General features: G+C 40.7%; 2 protein-coding genes across 6 annotated transcripts in view; one reads left to right on the top strand and one right to left on the bottom strand.

The window, feature by feature from the left end:
• pcbp4 (poly(rC) binding protein 4) overlaps positions 1-16521 on the top strand; it is a 44024-nt gene extending 27503 nt beyond the window's left edge. Inside the window, exons 6-14 of the mRNA XM_087780980.1 lie at positions 2824-2955; positions 3258-3386; positions 5573-5647; positions 8188-8259; positions 10016-10057; positions 10137-10212; positions 10738-10787; positions 14511-14680; positions 15568-16521. Of these exons, the coding sequence (XP_087637106.1) occupies positions 2824-2955; positions 3258-3386; positions 5573-5647; positions 8188-8259; positions 10016-10057; positions 10137-10212; positions 10738-10787; positions 14511-14680; positions 15568-15913 (1092 nt within the window). The 3' untranslated portion in view covers positions 15914-16521. The remainder of the gene's footprint in view (positions 1-2823; positions 2956-3257; positions 3387-5572; positions 5648-8187; positions 8260-10015; positions 10058-10136; positions 10213-10737; positions 10788-14510; positions 14681-15567) is intronic.
• A 3270-nt stretch (positions 16522-19791) lies between these two features.
• The window catches only part of LOC148059707 (dedicator of cytokinesis protein 3-like), a 50212-nt gene continuing 47694 nt past the window's right edge, over positions 19792-22309 (bottom strand). For all 5 annotated transcript variants that reach the window (XM_087780772.1, XM_087780773.1, XM_087780774.1 and 2 more), the window contains one exon: positions 19792-21942. In XM_087780772.1, coding sequence (XP_087636898.1) covers positions 21331-21942 — 612 coding nt within the window. In that variant the 3' untranslated portion in view covers positions 19792-21330. The remainder of the gene's footprint in view (positions 21943-22309) is intronic.

Genomic DNA, 22309 nt, shown 5'->3' with positions numbered 1-22309 from the left:
CGAGGCCACGGGATCGCGCGTCCGTTTAATCGAGGCAAGACAGAAATGAAAAAAAAATAAAATGAAATGCTTTGATTATTAAACACTCATTCCGGTTACGATTACATCCGAGGTTCTAATTCCGCCTCATCTTTCGGCGAGGCAACATGACAAACCCTCTTAGGTGAGAGAAGTCAGAACCCGAGGATGATAAGGAGTGGCTGATATCGGTTGATGAAATCCGAACGTGATGCTCTGAGACTTCATGACGACAGGCCGCCTGCTTCTCTTCTAATGAGACAAGACGTCGAAGAGCTTGATCCGAGTCTAAATATAGACACAAGCCAGAGACGGCAGCGTCACAATATGCTTTCTCCCCCCCCCCCCCCCCACCCAACCTAACTTCAGTTATACAAGACATTATGCAGTTTCTCCAGGCCTCAACTGTCAGGAATCCATATCCCCACCCTCCTTAAGTCAAATGTGGCTAATTATATGGCGAGCTGCCCCCATCAAGCACACTTCAAAAACAAGCGGCATGCTCTGCATTCTGTCACGCAGTTGTAGTGTGTTGAACCGTGATGAGGCGAGGGAGACGGTGTGCCGGATTTACATTTCAAAGGATCGCACTTTTCATTAATTAACGGCTCCGGCTCCGCCCGGCAGCAACGCAGGTTGTTTTCTTGCCGAGGCCCGGGACGACGACGCAAACTTGCCCGAGGAACTTCTGGATCCAATCCTCGTCTGCGATGGATAATGAATCGCTCGATATGATGTTTTCCCAACTATTCTTACATCCGTGGCACGAACCGGATTTAGATCCCTGTGTTTGCGTCTCTCTCAAGAATGATGTTGCCGTTTCTGTCGTGCAAAAGATTGAGGTCAAGATAGCCGTGAGCTTGTATATGTCACGGACAGAATGAACACGTTCTTTGGGAAAAAAAATTGGAAGATACCTTTTTTTAAAGGGTTCAAATACCAGAAAACAGTAGCTAACTTTACCCACTTTTTTTTTTAGTCCAAAGTGACACGACAAAAATAACATCCAAATACCTCCATACTGCTCATATGTTAAACCCTAGTTTGTTAAAGCCCAGACAAGAAAAGTTGTTTAGAAATATTTCTTTAAAGTCTGTATTTTGAGCTAACATGCTACATAGAAGGAAAACACTAGGGCTAAGTGCAGACCGTAGACACTGGGAGCTTGAGCAAGATTCAATCTATTATTTTCCTTCTGTGTAGAGCTACCACTGTAACCAACCTTAAAATAAAGTCTAATTTAATTTCTATGTATGGGTTTGGGGCATTTATAAATGATGCTTCTAAGTACTTCTTTTGACCTTGGATAAAACCTCGCTTAGGCTTGCGCCGCTTCCAATAATGACTAATTCTTAGACAGATACAGTAGATACTCTATCGATCCCGCGGAGGAGAAGTGCTTTACTTCTTAAATTAAATGTTTTTCTTAATTTCTTAAAGTCTTGGGCCAGTGTTAGATTATTTATATGGGGAAAAAAACAGAGAAACTAGAAAAGTAAGCAATTCTTAAAGGGCAACTAATGTGAAAACCAACTCTCCTGACTCACTCACATGTTTTAAATGTTGAAGTCTTCCTCTCTAAGATGCAGTCAGTCTCTCATCATGACCATGTTTTGAATTTATTACTTTAAAAAGTTGAAATCTTAGTGAACAAGACGTTACAAGGGCAGAGTCCTCCCCTAGTCAGCTATAAGAACGCCCCGCTTTGTTTATACAACGAGTCTCTCAGAGGTGGAGACTTTCGGTATTAATGACAGGCGGTGACAAACCTTGATACGTGGGTTTTGTTATGGTAAACAAGATTTAATCTCTAGAAAAGTGTTTTCAGTGACAATTTTTTTATATTTCAATGAAAAGGGAGTTTTGTACAAACAGACACATACTGATAATACAATAGAGGTCCAATATCTATTTAAGACACACCTAAACCATTAAACAAACTACAAACACATCTAGTTCCTTTGTTAATTTAAAAACAGGTAATAATTAAAGATGAAAAAAATATTCAGGGAAGTAGAATTGAAAGTGAAATACTGTTACTATGATGGCTTATTAAAAAAGGCATGTTAATCATTATTAAAAGTATTACTTCCCGTTAGATTTAATAGTCAGTAATTACTGTGCTATGACCATTGGAGGGTAAAAAAGAGGCTAAGAAAAGATTAAATCAGATTAGATTAGACTTTATCGATCCATCAGCGGGGAAATTTACCAGGGACAAAAACGGAGACAGAACACTAAAGAAAACAGACATGGGAGAAGAGTGAAAGTAAGAATACCATTAACTACATACATCCCTGAACAATATGCTAATTAAAGTGGTATGAAGCTTATAGTTAAAGTGCATTATGCTACAGAATTATTGCACAGGAATGGATTATTTCCCAGAACAGCTGTACAGGAAGAGGAGGAAGATGCTATATAATAAATAATAACTGGCTAATATGCTGTTTCTAGACACAAGTAGTATATTAGCGATAATATTTGACATGTCCTCCAAATTCTATGCCTAATGTATATTAGCAATTATCGCATTATTAGCCGCCTTTTCTTTTTTAAGCATAAACAACTTCCATGGATGAAGGAGTTCACCTTTGAAGTCCACAGAATCACACTCTGAATTCAAAGTGAAGGTCCTCTGGTTCTAATAGATCACGTTAATACCCTGAACAGACTCAACACCCCCCCACCTCCACTTCCACCGTGACCCCACCGTTTCATCCCCTCCCCTGGGTTTCTCTAGCGCCCCGTTTGCTACTCTATGGCACTTAGTCTTTCTCGCTTTTTTTCTCCCTCTCCTCCCAGGACCTGGCTGCACTGGTGGCTAATGGAACCATCAGCTCCAAGCCGCCGGTCACTCTGCGGCTGGTGATCCCGGCCAGCCAGTGTGGATCGCTCATCGGGAAAGGAGGAGCCAAGATAAAGGAGATCAGAGAGGTATGGGGAGAGACATTTAAAACTATCTTTCAACTCATTCTTGAAAAGAATGTATTCGTTGAAACGGTTTAAAACCGAGCACCTGACCTTGATGCCCAAAATGATTAAGGTATCGCGAGTTTGAGGATTTAGACTCAAAAGGTTCGAACGAGTAAGAACCGGATTTTCAATTTTGTCGAGAAGGGGTGGTGGGCTTTGACAGCATGGGAACTTGAAAAAACAGGTCATGGCAACGTAATTAGGACTCGTCTTATCAGCAGAGCCGCCTAATCTTTATTTTAAACCCCCCCTATCACTTCCAGAGCACCGGCGCGCAGATACAGGTGGCGGGGGATTTGCTGCCCAACTCCACCGAGCGAGGGGTGACGATATCTGGGAATCAGGACTCAGTAATCCAGTGTGTCAAACTCATCTGTACGGTAATCCTGGAGGTAGGAAGCGCACTATTCTTCACTTCATCCGAGCACATCTATCTGTCAAGATGGATGTTTTTCACATTCAGCAGAACGCCACGTGTGAATATTTGCATTTCTATCATGTGACGTTTGTTTGTCGCCGTCGCCCCGCGTCTGCTGACTGCCTTACATTGTTTCATCTGGAACACGGCGAACACAAGATGCATTATTCAGTACATACAAGCTCATATTTTGTAACAGTCCTGACTCCGGAGCTTGATGAAAACAACGTGACAATCCACGGATGAACACAAAAAAAAGAGAGACAAAGACGCCTTTGAACGTGGCTCAGTCACAAAGAGGAGGCTATTAAAAGAATTGCTCTCGTTTCTGGGAGGATAATAATAGAAAAGACGTTCAATACCGTAGAATATATTTCATGTAAAACTTTCTTTTGTTCAATTCAAAACTTTGATTTACTCTGTTGGCTTTAGTTTCATGCCAGAAAAAGTATTATTAGAATATAACAATTAAAGTCAGTTATAACACTAAAACATCAGATAATAAATTATAGGGATGTAGGAAATGTTTTTCTATTTTTAACACAGATATACTTTTTTTTTTTTTTAAATTGAATCTTTTGTTCAATTTAAAACTTTGATTTAGTCTGTGGACTTTAGTTTCATTCCAGAAAAAGGATTATTAGAATATAACAATTAAAGTCAGTTCTTATACTAAAACATGAGATAATAAATGATAGGGATGTGAGAAATGTTTTTCTGTTTCTATTTGTTCAGGCTTTTCCTTGATTTTCTGGAACTCCTGTTGTGTTATCAGTTTTATCTTGTTCTTTAAAATATATACTTTATTGAGTATTGTTTTGATTGTTTAAGCGCTTTGTGACCCTGGTCTGGAAAAGCGCTATACAAATAAAAATTACTTACTTACTTACAGATATATTTTTATTAAAAAAAAAAAATAGAATCTTTTGTTCAATTTAAAACTTGAATTTACTCTTCGGACTTTAGTTTCATGCCAGAAAAAGTATTATTAGAATATAACTATTAAAGTCAGCTCTAATACTAAAATATGAGATAATAAATGATAGGGATGTGGGAAATGTTTTTCTATTTTTAACACATACATTTTTACAAAAAAAAAAAACCTTGAGGGAACAAACCACTTAAATTTGTTGAATAATAACTCCTTATTGTTTCCTTAAAACACTATTTTTGTTTGTATTTTACCAGTAAGAGTTTTTAAGAGTGGGAAGAATTTAGAGCATTTATTTTGCACTTGACACATGCATGAAAGGATATTTTTAAAGGCCCATCTGTTTTACATTTCCTTCAATGTCTGTCATTATATTGTAGGCTTATTTATCGGTACCTTTAGACTTTTAATCTGCCATCGAGGCATCACATGTGGTCAGAGTTGTCGGTCAAATCTTTTTTCTTCAGGAAGGGACATTTAGCCACTAACAGAAAGCAAACTGACCCGCAGCAGAAAACTGTCCACCTTCAGACAACAGTTCTCTTGAGAAAACCAGAGACGAGATAAGGAAAAAAAAAACAACCCCGAGCACAATTTCTCTCTGTGTGTTCATGGAACTGCACAAGTGCTTCTTGTTTCAGTACCGCAGCTGGACCGGACTGACTAATTGCTAGTTTGATCCAGTTTTCCAGGGCTTTCTTCAAAGCAACTTTCATTAGGATTCTGCACCAGCAGCTTCTTGCTTTTGGCTCTCAGATTTAAAATATGCAAAGTTATACAAAGAATATTCTGTGACTACACCCACAGAAAAGATGCTCCACTTCTTAAACCCCCGAAACAGCGCAGCCAAAATTGCATTCCTTAATATCCTGCAGTATAAGTGTCATGTGCATTTAATCCCCTTTTCTGTTCGGGAGGATTTTCATATGAAGATGTCACTGGATTTCTTATTTACTCGCCGAGGAGACGACTCCGACCCCAGCCCCTCAAACTACTTCAATTATTCAAGAGTAATCGGAGGGAAAAACAAGAAAGGGAAAAATGTCAATGTCATTAGCAGTTTACTCTAATTGGTTTTTGTATCTTAATCAAGCAGCGTGTTCAACACCATTGATTATACGGTTCTCCTGCAAGATAGCCATGGTTTCGTCGCTCTGGAGATTGAAAGTGTTGTTAGTTTGCTACACTTGTTCTAATCGTCGGTTTTTTGTTTTTTTTCCTCGACCCAGTCTCCTCCGAAGGGTGCCACCATCCCATATCGACCAAGTCCTTCACCAGCCGCCCTAGTCATAGCGGGGAATCAGGTGAGATCGATTTAATTTAACGCCCATATTTTACATGATTATTTTAATCCACTACCAGGCACCTTCACCTATCTATACATTCTGAACTTGTCACTCCTCTTCCTTGTTCAACCCATACATGAACCCATTGGTTATCTTTCCCTTTTAAAAGCAGATAATATCGACTTTAATTAACTGGATTCTTAAACCAAACAAATAGATACAACTTCAACATAGTTCCTCCAAAAGACAAGCCCTATGGTTGGTGAAACCTTCTTTGGAAAGCAGCCTTGGCAAGGTGCTCCCCGGTGGAATGAGAACCATTTTAAAGAGAGTTGCATTGATGTAGATGTGTCAATTTGACATTTTCACAATGACGTCACACCCGCAAGAATAAACTTGGATCGTGCAGCTGCCGGGTCGGAAATTCACAAAGTAAATGCTAATAGGGGACGAGATGGCTTGGTAATCACGCGGCATTCAATTCTTAACCGTAGCCTTGTGTTCGGTATTTTAAAAACATGGATCCATGCGTTTTATCATCAGTATAAAGTGATGATCTATGACCTTCAACACCTATTTTAAATGAATGATAGCTTCTTTGTTCTTGGGAATATTTAGGGGTGACAGATGGTGCAATAGTAGCAGATAAAGATCTCCTTCCAAAGATCAAACCGTGAGTCAAAATGTAATTCTAGGACTTCAGGAGAACCATCAGGGGCAAAACTCGCTCCCTCCTGGTGGAACATGACTCGAGCGCCGGCTCCTTGGTGGGGGATCGGGTGGTTTCTGTGTGTGTCGGGGACGAGGTGTGTATGGATGCTGTTGTTCAGAAAAAGCGGAGCCATCCACCCTCCCATGGAGCGAAGCACGAGATTAGCAAGTGAGACTCGAGACCTGCCGTCTCCTCTGGCTGCAGCAGCGGGCGGATATTCTGCATAGCTGTCAGCACTTCTGACAGTGCTAGTGCTGCCTCAGACTCCACTCCATTTGTGCAATAGCTTTTGTGTTGGTTTTTTTTTTGATACTGCTCGTAATAAGCCATCAAATCAAACTCAGGGGGTGAAGTTCTGGTCAGCGCGATAGCTTTAATGACGCCGGCTGAGCGGTGAGGGTTATTTGTGCGATTGGTCAGAGGGGGGGGGGGGGTGGCGGTGAAGTGGACATGGTGAGTTAGTGGCTTGTTAGGTGTGTAAAGTGCCAGAAATGGCAAGAATTTACATTTCAACAGCTAAATATAATTGATGAGAATGCTAATTTAGCACTTAGATGTGGACTTAAACAGGCATACTAGAGGTATTACAAGAGCATGTGTCATCAGTGAATAAAAGTTTACTTGGAAGGGTTCTTGGATGTTCAGCGTCACGATCTCAGACCATAGAAGGATCCAGGCTTCAATCTTTAACCATAGAATCCTAGTTTTAAGAAATTAATGATGAACCGGTAATTTTCTTTATAGATGACTTTAATACAAAAAGTACTTATTTTTCTTCAAGAATTTGGTTTGAACTGACCATTTGGTTGATCTTTTGTACCTGGTCAGAAAATGACAGTGGCCTCGGATGTTGTACCTACTGACTCCTTCAAGAAACATCTTAAGACGTTTTTATTTGTTCAGGCTTTTCCTTGATTTTCTGGAACTCCTGTTGTGTTATCAGTTTTATCTTGATCTTTAAAGTATATACTTTATTGAATATTGTTTCGATTGTTTAAGTGCTTTGTGACCCTGGTCTGGAAAAGCGCTATACAAATAAAAATTACTTACTTACTTAGGGCAGATTTCTGGAGTGTCACAACAAAATGTTTTTTTGTGTCGCCCTGGTGTTTATTTAAGGTCTGACAAATGTATTCTGAACTTCCTCTGCCTCTCAACCGCCTTCTTCGCCGTATGTCCGAGAGCATGTCGTCGATATTGTTCGCAAAGGTCACTCCCTGCTCATTAGAAAGAAAAATTAGCAGCGTGTTACCATTTCCAATAAGCTCAACGGCTGCTTCCCTAATGAGCGCCACTGTTTTTCGTCCACACAGTTGTTGTGGAGACACGACTTTTGGGAACAAAAACTAGAGAGGCCGAGTTATGACATCATCGTTTTGAAAACAGTTGTGCTTTCGCCTTGAAGTGTTGAGATTAGAAAATGCTGACTAAAAATATGAGATATAACACAGAGCATAGGAGATTATTATTATTATGTCCTGTAATGACAATCTTGCAAACCTATACATACATCTGGATTAAGAGTTAATGCTTATGTATGACATAATGTATGACAGTTTCTTCGAACTGTCCATGTTTGAGGCTGCTTTTAAAAGTCCAAAAAATATTCTGTCACGTTCACAATAATGGTGAATAATCATTCAATAATTTCAGAAAATCTAGCTCCGTTTATCTAATGTGGTACTTTTTAATGTGGCTTGTAACATTTATATTTATTTTAAATGTATAGGAACTGATCAAGCAAAGTGTAAATGTAGTAGTGAACTTGTACAAAGCATTGCATAGTAATTTAACTCAATTTAACTGCTTAAATTCATGTTTTTCTTGTGATAATTGCAATCCGTAGGTGTTTGAGACGTCAGAGTTCGCCCCGCACCCACTCTACTCCATCACCCAGGGGGGCCTCGACCTCCAGCAGGTAGGAATAAATCACCTATTTTTCTCCCACAGATATTTACTCAAAAAAAAAATCAAGCGTTACGCGTCGTGGTGAGGAGGCGGGTTGGGGCCGTGTGGTATGTCCAAATTTAAACACCCCATCATCTGGTATGTGGTATTAAAAACAACAGCTGAGCTTAAGCTGCAGCTATTGTTCCAGTCTGTCCTAAGAGCCGTAACCTCTTCTGAAACATGATACCGACACACGACGCACAAGCCCTGCTCAGTTTTTTTTAAGCCCCGCTCAGCTCTGCACCAAAAAAAAACAAAAAAAAAAACAAGCTTCGGGGATTTTGCGATCGTAACAACAAACACAGAATGACTCACAAGAACACACCAGTAATATTAATTGCAGGGTAGAATCTGAAGGTTGTTCTCATGTGAAGCTCTGCTGTGCTGGTGCAGCTATTATGTCCAGTTTACGACCATAAAGCAGAGACTGTAACACTAGACAGACTGCTGGCGTCAGACAAATGTAAGATAATCTAAGTGCTGTCTGCGAGGCTAAAATGAGGGATAGATCCGTGGAGTCTGAAGCTAATGAAAGCGAGAGACGGGAATATGAAGGATCGCACAGAGAGAGACAGGTGAACATACGTGTCTATGATGAACAAGAGTGGAGATAGATGGCGGCGTGTTTTAAAAAGACATGAAAGAGTCGAAACACGTGTTCAGCACACTGATCATGTTCTGAACTTGACGCCATCGCCGCGTTGCATCATCATCCCTGATTAGTTTTGATAGGAATTCCAGTAAAGAGATAAAAGTGAAGGAGATTAAAGGGGAAATATTTTGGGATGGAAGTGTGCGACGACGCAAATGACAGCTGCGACCTGGTGTCAAGACCTCACGACGAAAGAGAAGAGTTTCAACTGTGATTATTCACGGATAATATAGTCTGTAAAACTTTTTTTTTTTTTTTTTTTTTACATCGGAATCAGAAACTTGTGTAGTCACACAGTAGTCAACTTTACAAAATACATCAATTTATTTATGAACAAATCTTTCTTTTATTAAAACATCATGTGATACCGTAAAATATAGGTTTGTCGGATAGTTACATAAATATACAAAGATACAAATTGTTATTTGGGTGATACATTTTTACCTTAAAATTACTAGCTAGCATCTCAAGCGTATATATAAATGTCCTTCACAATACCTTACAGATTCTACACATTCTATACAATGCATCAGGTTTATGAGATTATAAATCATATACAATTATCTACCAGACTGAATGACGTAAAATGTGATGCAAATTTAAAAAAAACAGTGCCCTTGTAATAACCACATAAGCATAACGGACTTGAATTGAAAACATGGGGATGTAGTTAAGTCATAATTGTATTAGAACTTATTAGATTTGTTTAATATATATATATATTTATATACATTATTTCAGCTGCAGAATGGTTGCCTTGGTGCTTGTTTCTTGTTTATATTTTATTTCATTCATTAATTGTATTCTGTGCTGCCACCATAGAAAAATCCCTTGTTGTTGTTTCTGATATTCATTCTTAAATGCATGTGTGCGTTTATGTACACGTGTCAGGATCTATTAAATAAATGTAAGCATATGTATTTGACCGTGTTTGTTTCGTACAAAAGGCGGGTGGGTGCGGATAGAGAAGCACTTCTATTAAGAGGGTTCAGATTCATTGCCAGCGAGAGCAGTGTTTTATTGCTTTAATCTACTTAATGAAAGTCCCTCTCTTTCTCTCCCTCTCGTACAGGCCTACACTTTGCAAAACCAATACGGCATTCCACACTCAGAGGTGAGAGTAGGCGTGGAAATGTTGGATGTCAAAATGTTAATTTTTTCGATTCACTGTAATGTTTTCGTTTTAACAACAGCTGGCCAAACTTCACCAGCTGTCCATGCAGCAAGGCCTGAGCCCAATCGCCCAACAGGCTTCCACAATTCTACCTGGTAAGTTTATTACTACGTTTATTCTTTACATCCAACAGGATGAATATCCGGAAGTTTAAAACGGGACATTATCATTAATGAACTAAATAACAAATTGTTGGAATTAAAAGAAATATCCAATATTTAATTGAAGATTATATTTAAAAATTAAGATTATGTTTATTTTTACTTACAAAAGAAGACCTGTAAGCAAAAGTGATTAACAGAGGTAAAGAAAACAGTGCATGTATGGTGGAAAGGGGTGAAGATGACTGAGGTAATCTAAAAGATAGGAAGCAGGAGTGGGAATGATGGAGTGAAAGACAACTGATGATGGATGAAGTAGAAATAGAAAGACACTGGATAGTAATCTAGGTAAGGTAGAATCACTCACCATGGCAACACCATATATGAAACCTAGAAAGAGTTCCGTAAAGATCCCTCGTTACTTATGCTTCAAAGAAGTTTGACATTATTTGGGCAAAGATACATTCAGGAAATTGCTTTGTGACATCAAAATGTTTTTTTGTTTTTTTCTCCTGCCAGGGATGGACTCAAACTCTCAGACATCTCAGGAGCTTCTTATTCCCAATGATGTAAGTTGAAGCAACTATTTTTTTTGGAACACCTGAACACACACTTAGTAAATACGCCGGAGCCCTCGGAGGTCGCTTTAAAGGCGACATCAAAACGCCGCGAGAGACGTGCGAGCAGTCGACTAATCACACTCATTATCGTAACCTCGGACTCCGACGCAAGGTTAAGGGGGTCTTTGCGCCGATATGGATCCATTATTGTTGGTGCCGCCGTTGCGGCGTTTTAGAGTGACTCCCGTGAGTGTGCTGTAAATCCTCTCATGTTCCCTGACCTACTTAGAAGCTGTCTGCTGTCAAAACAGCCAAAAAGGAAGTAGACAAAGACCCGTTTCCTTCAATGCTCGGCATCCCAAACAAAAAAAAAAAAAAGAAAGGTTTGATGAAACGTTACAATGTTCTGACTGCACAAACCTCGAGGCTTGGATGAACTCGACGATCATCCGTCTCCCGTCTTTCTCACGAGACAAAATTTGTGGATTGATTTTTGTCAAGAAATGTTTGTAAGCGTCAAGAAAATAAAAGCAGGAACCCAAAGCAAAATGCATTATACAGACGTGTATTACTAATTAATACACTTCGCAGCAGAGTCTGGAGCCCTGAGATCTCTCCGCTTATTAAACACATACATCTCCGGAAACTGGGTCAGACACATTTTTGAAAAGTCTTTACACTGTTAAATATTTGAAGGTTTTGACAAAAGGCTGCAGACAGGAGGAAATGCATGGTGTAATCCTCGGAAGAAAAAAAAGATGATTGGGAGAGCGTATTAATTTTGCCTTCATTAACGTTCTTTAAAACATGTCCTTTCCCATATGGGTTAAATGACGAAGTAATGAGTAGATGACGATGAGAAAAAGGGTGGAATTTATTCGTCTAGAATGTGGTGGAAGCTGTCGAGCCAATAAACAGAAAGAAAGGACACAAAAGAAATTCTCAATAGGATGGGAAACCTTTTAAAAAATGCTTAAGGAAATATAAAAAGGTATGACAAAATGTTATTATGACACAACCTTATAAAGATAAGATGACAAACACAAGTTTTTATTTAAATATAAATCATAAAAGAATGAACAAAAGATGAAATTAGAATACTATAAGTGTTTATACACAACCCTTTCCTCAACTGTAAATTAGAAAGAAAATTAAGTGCAGAAATATTGTACCAAATTGAATTGAGGTTGATAAATAGAAATTTTCGAATAATTGTCAACCTTAATCAGCATTTCGTTTTTTTTAAGAGTCATATTAATACATTTAAATGGCCTCACACGGTTTTTCTAGTCTGCATTGAAGCAGTAGCAAGTTACATTTGTTAAGCAGTAAATGAGCCAACATTAAACATCAACACCACAACCACTATTTATCTTGCACCTCGTTTCTCAAAGTCGACTTTTTGTGTCGCCAATGTCCACTCATTGTTACACAAACAAAAGTCTAAATGCTGATTTCTATTACCACTTAGACTTTGAGTACTGGCTCCAGTGAAAATATGACTTCTATTATCTTGACTTTCTGACAGAACCACAGCTCTTGTGTGGTTTCCCCAGTTTGCATTTATCATTTTATATCGATGGTTTATCCAAGAAAGAAAGAGAAGTGATATCACGTCCCAACCACCGATGTTCAATACTCACTGATTCTCTTCCAGACAAGCCTCTTTAAAAGTATGACCGCTAAAAACAAGGGTGTCAAGCTTGATCGTACAAGCGACCAAAATGTTAGGCACAGCCCAAGTTGCAGGTCCAAAAAAAACTTCTATTCATTAAAAAGTTCCATAACTGGCCTTCCTCTAACAGGAATTCCGCACAGAAGATGATATATTTCTGTCACAATTCAAAAAATGAGCCAGTGGTCCAGATTTGGCCCTCTGGCATTGAGTTTCACATATATGTCTAGACGGTCTTTGGAAAAGGGCTAAACTAACAACGACACGTGTCGATGCATCTTTGTACTCCGCCTATAAAGCTATGTCCAAAAAACAGATTGTATCTGTTGGATGACAAAACAAGATGATAATGATGACCAAGATATTTGAATGTTTTTCAAGGAGAGCCATTCTTCTTCAGGAAGTACAAAAACAAGCACTAGATTAATGACTCCAAGTTTCAGTGTACAGTAGAGGATAGATCTCTGGCCCTTCAACAGCATTTCTAAAATGCCTGAGGGATTTTCTTTTCCGCAAGCAAAACCCCCACATTGCAAGTGGCACAATGCATCAGAGGAATGGGGGAGTCTCGGGCCATATGTGACAGGGACAGCTGTAAGCGTCTACCATTGTCCCGGCAGAGGTCTTACAGCCATGACTGAGCTCCAGCCCCCCCATCCCTTCCCCACCCTCAGGCCCCCGCAATCCTCACAATCCTGCTTTGTAATCTGGAGTCACAAACACAGATGCATTCAGAAAGTGCTTACACCCAGTCATCAGAAAACCCGGGCGCTTAACTCCGGCGAAGATTTATCCAGAAGAGAAATGGCTGCCCGTGCCTCTATCCCCCCCATCCCTCATCCGGTGTCCTTTTAAAACCACCGCCTCAGCAGGAAGCCGACAACATGTGGGCCACTGACGGCAGCCGCCGGGCACCATCCAAGCCCGCAGCATCTTCTGGGCTTGTTTTTTGTTAAAGGTTTTTTCAAGGGTGTTAAAAAAAGGAATGCTGCTGTGTGATGTCAGACACAGCAGGGCCGATGACAGCTGGGATCTATTGTCAGCTGCTGGTAATGGCCACAAGAGATTGTAGGGCTCAGCGGGGGGGTTAGGGGGACACGTTATCTCTGATTTGGGGTCTGCTGTAGCCATTGTCTCTGGAGTTACTTATGGCTCCGTGTGCCCTCCGCCCACCTCCACCCTTTTCGCTAAACTGCTGTGACAATAATAGAGCAACCAGGCCGTTGTGTGACATGTCGGGGCCACAGTGGAAGAAGCCGGTTACTTCTCAGGAAAGGAATGCAGGGGACTAGAGGAATGGAGTGTGTATTTCTGCCCGTGCGTCAGCCGCTAAGCTGCCAACACTCACATACTACAAGTGCTTCATCACTTTGCCCGTGTGCCCCCAACGCCATATATCTGGAAGCCCCTGACACACAGTTCTCTCCAGCTGATAGGCGCCGCTCTCGAATAGCCATCGGCGGCGGCGATTGGTCCGGCCTCGGCTAATGAAAACAGAACAAAAGCGATAATGTACATCGGGTTTTTACCGATTAAAGCCATGTCACCGTCCGATCCGGCTTCGAGAAGGGACGCGCGAGCCTAACGGCGACTATGAATTTGAGTTACTTTCCCATTAGGTTTTCCATTAGTGTGTAGATGCATCTCACTGATGTGTGTTTTGGAAAATTATTTGTCTGGGAAGTCATCACCATTCGGAGAAATCAATAACCTTTTAGCCACTCAGATTAATGAGAGGCAAATGCGCCTCCTCCTGTCTTTTTTTTTTTGCCAGCGCACAAGCGGCGAGCAATTAAGGCCGACTCAAGGCAGAAAAGCCTCCGACGGGCCTGATGGATCGCTCGTTCAGTAAAGGCAAACGATGTAAATGTAATATTTGCATAAGTCTGATTCGAGCGAGCGGCTTTGGCCCTTGTGTATTTTTTTTTTCGGTACAAACACGCCACGCCGAGAGAACGCGGCGGTCGTTATAGTGATTTATCGACTTGTTTCCTTGTTAACCGAGTCTGTTGTTCATCAACACATGGTTCGTCAATCGACTGCCGTTCTTCTTGCAGCTGATCGGCTCGATCATCGGCCGCCAAGGCACCAAGATCAACGAGATCAGGCAGGTGTCGGGGGCCCAGATTAAGATCGGCAGCCAGCTGGACGGGGCCAGCGACCGCCATGTCACCATCACAGGAACACCAGTCAGCATCAACCTGGCCCAGTACCTCATTACCTCCTGGTAAGGGTCAGCGCGAATGTTCAGACATGAAATGAATCGTCGACACATGCTCGAGAGAGATGAATTTCTTTAAAAGGGTCAAAGGTAAGACGGTCTTGATAAGTGATAATGAGGTTTGTCCTTGTACTGATGTAATTGGTCTCAGAGGAGTGAGTCACCGGATTGTGTTGTATCAGCGAGCGGCCATGTCTTTGTGGGCCCGAGCATGGCTGTGCAGTACGAACATGTTCTCCATAAATATAATGGGAAATGGCAGCAAAAGAAAAACAAGAAAGAAGAGTTAACCCATAGGCTATTGGACATCAGTTTAGAAGAATATATCAAATATTGAGAAGAATCTCTAGAAAATAAACAGCATGTACTCTTAAAAAAAAAACTTCTGTTATGAGACATACATTTATTTAATTCCAAACATTAAATGTCAAAAATATGGCTATTATATTAGCTAGTTAAGTTAGCTTGAATAGTATCTGGTTGAAAATATCCTTTATTTTCTTTTTATCACAGTAAGAAAAAAAATCCTATTCAATATGTGTACAGGGTGGTAAGGTTTAGCTAAACTAATGAACAAATAAATAATCTCAAGTTGCGTTGGACCCAGCATGCGATGTCATGTTTTGTAACTGAGCACCAACAGTGAGGAGCCTGCCTCAAAAGAGGCTGTTGAATTGTTTAATTCAACACTTAAAAACACGACCGATGTTGCGCAGAATTGTACTTTTTATATTTTCCAGCGTCCGATACAGTCAGTTAGCCTGAGTGCTGCCCTGGCATCTATTTTAATTCTATCTTCCAAAAACATCACTCAGTGTTGCAACAACAATATAATCCGCTAATCTACATTCCCTGTCGGCTCCCTCTCTGTTCTCCTATCTCTGCCTCCTCAGTTTAGAAACAGCCAAATCCACAGCCCAGGCAGCAACCATGGCAACTCCTGTTGACCTCAACATGGCCTTCACCCAGCCCGCCTCCCCGGCCGGCTCCTCCACACCCACCCTGGCCACCGTGGGCTCCCTGACCCAGGCCCATATGCTGGGAGCCCCCTACAGCGCCGTCCCCCTCTCCGGTCTGCTCGGGATGAAGTCGATCCCCTTTCTGACTCTGTCCAGTCCCGCCCCGGCGGTGGCGGTCAGCGCCGCCCCCTCCCACACCTCCCTGGCCGCCTACACCGCCAAGATCTCCTCCGCCAACTGTATCAAAAAGCCAGAGAGACAAAAGTTCGCTCCTTACTGATGACGCCTCACTGTCAGTCCACCGAAGGACAGCTGTTCTTCCACAAAGCCTGATGTAGCCATATGCACTGGCAGCGATGCTCTTGACTTTTATCCTTTCACGCACCAACAGAGAAGAGACCAATGTGGATGAAGATAGTAAAAATTATTTACAGACGAATAGATCATTTCTGAGTTTGGACTGCTTTTCCTTGTCACCCTGTCACCGTAATTGACCCATTTAAAAAAAAGAAAAAAAAAAAAAAAAAAGGGCTGTAATCTGCGATGAGCAACACATGTTAACACACACACCGTTCTTGACGTGTGTCTCTCATGCTGGACGTCAGCCGCACATATTTATCCTTCAATAATTTGTAAGTTATACTCAGATGAAAAATGCTCTACTGTATGATGCTTTTATACAATGTCTATGTTTGCCTCTTGAGGTTTTTAAGAAACTTTGTAATTGTCTTGGGGGGATTTATTTTTTTCTTCTTTTTTTTTTTTTTTAATAATATAATGTGCTATGGAACTGTTCAGTGTTATGTTGGATTTTACTTTGACTGTGCACCTGTTAACCTTTATTTATTTGTATTGTTTCAATTATTAAACGTCTTTGTTTCCTGACAACGTTTGAGCGTCCTTCGTGAGGATCATGTGACTCAGCTTTGACTCACACGATGAAGACGGTGAATCATAGGACTGCTGGGAAAAAAAAAAAACTTATGACAGATTTAACGACCGAAAAATAAACCATACACCTGCATATGATAGGAAAAACTATGATGCAATTAAATAAGATGCAAGAGAAAAATCCAAAGATTAAAGATTTTTTCAGAGTAAATGGAAACATATTCAAAATCTTAAAATGAAATCAATATATAAGGATTAAACCAATGCTTTATTCACAAGATGATGATGAAAAATACTTTATCCGTTTCCCTAATAAATATGTTAATGAATTATTAAGCATTTAAAGTGATAAAGAGCTCATGAATTATGAACAACACAGACATACTAGGAAAAAAAAAAAAAGTTTTTTTTCTTTTAATGGTTCTACTCATTTTAATGTTATCGATTCACTTTTATTCCATTTGATTTTCCCTTTTTATTTTTCAGGTATTCCCAAATGATGATACTCGAAAGGTCTATAAATAAAAAGAAAGTGTTATTCAACATTAAGATACTGCTAAATAATATACAAAAAATATATATATATAAAATAAATGTATTCTGTTTTTCTACATGAGTTTATATCAATGAAGAAATTATGGGCAAATTGTGATTAAATGTCACCAAAATTATATTTAAAATAAATATCTATGTTAATTCATTCATTTTATCAGGGTCAAATTCCAGCCTCATTCGCCCTTGATAAAATGACAAAAGCTCTGTAACCTGTACAATCGCCAGCATTGTCGATCAATAAAATGAAAACCACACAAAACTACAAAAAAAATAGACTTTGAAATCAATAAGAAAATCGTCTTCAATGTCATATCAGATCAGTTTGACAAGAGAGCGAGTGTACAAGATACCTGCACTTCATTTCTTTGAACTGAAGCGTACAATAACTTTTGATATTGCGTTCATGTGCCCGTGTGCTTTATAAAATCCCTGCAGGAGAGTCAAACGTATAGAGTCTATAACCGAGCATCTAAAAACAGCCCTTTTCTACACTAATAGTGTTAACCATGCTAGCTAGAAAACAACGTTAATTTTAAATTAAATTTCATTTGAAAGCTACATGAACTGACGTGAAGACATCCTGGTAAGGCATGTTTTAGATTTGTGAAAACAATTCAAATTGCATTGAAATATGTGTTGATTTCCACGTCACATTGCCAGTCTATCACTCTTATAGTCGGCACATGGCCACGACAGAAGGGACATCATAATATTAAATTATTAAGTGACTTTGGAGCTTGTCACGAGTGATGGATGTCGACTAACAAATTGCCGTCCTATAGTGTGTCATGAGCACAACAGATGCATCATGAGCCCTGACTTAGTGCGTCCTTGTGTTTGCTAAGGACTCTGTAGCGATGTTTGTTAGACTCGCCTACAAAACCCACAATGTTGAGATTCCCTTGGGGTGACGGCGAAGAGGCTTGAATCAGCTTCCTGAGCCGCGATAAATAAACCTGACACCAGCCCTTCTTTCCATCAGCTTAAATCCTAATCTAGAATCATGCGTATGTCAACTACATAACACAGCAACGCAGAGCGATCGCCGTCGGTGGCCAAACAAATATCTTCTGGATATAACAGGCCGAGTTCAAATGAACACAAACAAAGAGAAGAAGAATCTGGATCACATTATAATACTAAACTCTGCTTTTTCCTTTCATGTAAAGAAAGAGGGATGGTTGGAAAAATGGGGCTCATTGGTGCTGTTAAAAATGAAATTCTGTCTCTGCATCAGCATTCACTGCAGCAGCATCATCCTCTGGAGACGCAGCTCAAATCCTTTCATCGTAACTCCGCTTTTTTTTGTGTGGGACTGCATTGTAGAACGGAGAACAGAACTCGCTGTTCTCTCTGTAAAACGAAATGTAAATATTTCTTCTCCCTTCAGACACTAGCTTCTATTCCACTTGAATGTGTTTTTCTTTTTATGGGCGAGCGTCCTTGATCTGGCTGATCCTGGTGCTGTTAGAAGGAGGCCTTGACCCGAGTTTCCCCTCACCGTTTTATTACCTCACAGAGACGTAGCAGCCGTTTTCACCGGATGCTGGAAAGGGAAATAATGATCACCTCGGACGCAGAATGAAACTGTGTCAGGACCAGAGCTCCATAAAAGCTCAACACCCGGGGACGGAGTGACACTAAATAACACGACATTAAACTTACCTTCATTGATGTTGTCGTGTCGACTTGAGCTTTTGGAAGATACAGGAATCGACCACTGTCCTCTAGAGCCTTTAAAAATAAAATTAAACATAAATGACATATAAAAGAAGAATAAGTCACAAATATTTTTTAAGTAAATAAACATATTACGTAGTTTGTTTAAATAAACAAAGCATGCATATCTCTTGTCTTAGATTTTAACATCAATTGATGAAAACTGCCAGAGCATGAGCATGATTTATTGTTAACTTTTTTTAAACGAACTGCCTCCTCAAATAATAATAAAAAAAAATACTATTAACAGTGATACTTGTGTATTTTTGACGTGTTTCCTCGTGGTAACTAAACTCACCTGTGTTTGTCGTCCAATCCGTTTGAGCTGATCATCGTCACTTCATCTTATTCAACTTCAATTTTCTCAAAACCACTAAGCATTAGCAACGCTAACCAGATAAGAGCAGCTAATGTCACGTGACTTATATAAAAATAAAATAAAAATATTTATGCATACGTGTTTTTTTTATATATAAACTTATCAAGAAACATTCACAGGTCACTAATAAGTGTCTGGAAATAATGACCTACATTAATAATTAACCAATTAAAAATCCTATTGTTGCGAGAATGATGGTCACATGAGCCAATCGTGCATAGCGCTACGAAGTTGGACCAATCAGAGGCCAGTGTTGCTCAGGTACGGAAGAACGGTACATTTTAAAATAATAATAATAATAATAATAATAATAATAATTCGAACTGAAATGTGCTTATGATTACATACCAAGAAAGGTTAAGAGAGCACGATGTAAAACATAAAAATGTTAAGTGTCTATAAATTTGACTTAAATTGTGTTTCCTGTTATGTACTTCCTGTGGCGGAACCACCTTTCGCCCTGTGTAGCTGGGAAATCGATCAATCATATTTGAGTTTCAATGTATTAAACCACAATAAAATCTAGCCCAACTGATCTGGCATCTCCTGCGTCCCTACTGCTTGAACAGCAGCGCCATCTAGTGGAATTTTAAAAGCAAAATCAAGACAGAACATTTCGAGCTGATAAAAGATTGTCTTTATTGTTTGGCATTAATGAATTCCATACCACAGCAGTTTATGGGAGTAGGAAAACCACTTTTTACCACCAAACACTTATCGGTCATGCTAACACCATATGTACAGGAAAGCACATTGAAAAGTGTATAAAGTATTTATATGAGACTCAGTCAAGAACGGTGAAGACAGCCATGATCGAGTGGATTTCTTTCCTTTTGCAAACACTGATTATAGATATTAATCAATTACATTGATCTGTGGAGTACATGTATATACACAAAACAACAATAAACCTCTTTTTTTTTCAGGGCATCTGCAATAATTCTCAAAAATATTTCACAATACTGCCATATGTACAATAACAGAATTTACATTGAAAAATTCTATTGTACCTATAGTGTTGATCCGGGGTCACCATCAAATCCAACAATAAAGTCTATAATCTACGCTCAGGCTCGTCGTCTAGCAGTACCCTGGTCATTTGTCTCCCAACGGTCTCTGATAAATGTTCACACAACTGATGATCTCACATACAAAAATAGATGTTGTCTAGTCAGCTGACAACTTGATGTACAAGAACACAAAGCGTCCACCTGCGAAAAAAGACCAGTAAATCAAGTAATAAAAGTATTAGCTATATTCCTTCCAGTCTGTTATTAGCTCCTTAAATCTCTCTTCTCTCCTTTCACAAAACAGAAAGTGATAACAGCTGCATGTAGAGTATTAGCCGTACGAACCCAACGTCTGGAACTAAAGCAGGACAAAATCATACAAAAACACCACTAGGCAGGTTTATATTCGTGTCATACAGTGAGCAATATGACAAGAGGAACCGACTGTCACTGGGTAAGCATGGTCCGAAATGAGAGGTCGTGTGATTGCACTTAAGGCAAGTAGGCGAATCCAACGCTCTCTGGGGTGGGCCCTCGGGAGCCCGCGCCGCTTTGTATCCAATCCGAAAAAAAAAGCGAAATATGACCAGAAAGAGAGGAGAAAGCGTGTTAGTTTTCAGGAGTTCTTACAAGATGTGTGCAGGCAGTTTCCGCGCCAGGAAGTCCGTCGCTCTCCTCGAAAACGTAAAAAGCACTAAGTCGGACATCTGTGTTACAAAGAAAACATCGGAATACATTCACGTGGGTTTCCATACTCACGGTACGGATGGAAAGCTGTCCCTTGAGATGCCCGTTTTCGTCTGGCATTTGATATGATTCACTATTAAGCTGCACTTAACAGTGTTTTTTGAGAAGCGGATAGAGAGGAAGTATTTTGTCGCTCGAAGAAACTATTAAAAAACAAAACAAAAACAAAAAAACGGACCTGGTGTCATAATGTCAACAGACTGTCGTTGTAATATTATCAAATGAAACGTAAAAACATGCTTACAGACAAATTGTACAATTGTGTACAATCAATATTAATTTCCGGCGTCTTGCAGGTCGTTTTTTTTTTTCTTCTTAATAAGTGGAGCGGAGAGTTCCGTCCTTCATCTGAACGGAGAACAAAAGAAGGACGGAAGTCAAACGTTTCGCTCTCCATCACTGCGTCTCCTCGTGCTCCTCGCTGATGCACTGCTCCCAGGCGTGCTTCACCTGCTCCTCCCTGTGGCCGTGAGGCGAGTGGAAGATCCTACGAGGGAGTGGGATCGGCTGAGGCTGCAGCTCCTCCTCCGGGATGCAGCCCTCCCTCAGGTAGGGCTTGGGGGGCACGGACGGCGGCTGCGACCTCCGGTAGGTGATGTGATGCGGGCCGTGGGCCGGCGGGTGGTGGTGGTGCGGCAGCGGGGCGTGCGGGTGGCCGTCCATCCCGGGGTGGGCGTGAGCGTGCGGGTGCTGGTGGGAGTGCGGGTGGGACGTCGGGCTGCGGTAGTGGAAGGGACGCACCGGGTCCATGGAGTCCATCTCCTGTCCGCCGTAGTGGATGTGCAGGTACGGGGACGGCAGGTACTCGTCGGGCGGGGACCACAGGTGGCTCGGAAGAGGCTCCAGGGCGTCGTTCCTGATGGGGCCCGGATCTGGGTACTGGCCCCCGAAATTGCTTTCGCTCAGCGAGGACACCCCGCTGCTCGCGCTGCCCGACAGGGTGGAGTTACTGCCCCCCAAAGCTGACTGAGGGCTGGTCGGGGAACCGGGGATCGGGTGGAGGGGCGACTGGAAAGAGAGACACAATCCTAAGTAAGTAAGTAAGTAATCGTAATTTTTAAAGTGACGTTCTAGACCTGAGTTACAAAGAGCTTGAACAATCAAAAGTAATACACAGTTAAAAATACCAACAGATTTAAATACCCTAAGAAGCCACACAGGAGTACCCGAAAATTAGGAAAAGGCCTGCACAAATAAGAATGTCTTAAGATGTTTCTTGAAGGAGTCAGTAGATCCATCAAGCGCAGAGGGAGAGGAAGCTAAAGCTTAGTAGCTTGTGTGCGAGGAACCATCAGTAGATTCTGATCCACAGAACTCAGAACCCGAGCTGGGGTGTAAGGCTGGATCAGATCACTGATGTAAGGAGGAGCCTGAC

The sequence above is a fragment of the Callionymus lyra genome, chromosome 19, assembly GCF_982586985.1.
Source record: "Callionymus lyra chromosome 19, fCalLyr1.hap1.1, whole genome shotgun sequence".
NCBI classification, from domain to species: Eukaryota; Metazoa; Chordata; class Actinopteri; order Syngnathiformes; family Callionymidae; genus Callionymus; species Callionymus lyra.
The sequence above is the reverse complement of the archived record's forward strand: the minus strand, read 5'-3'. Positions and strand labels throughout refer to the sequence as shown.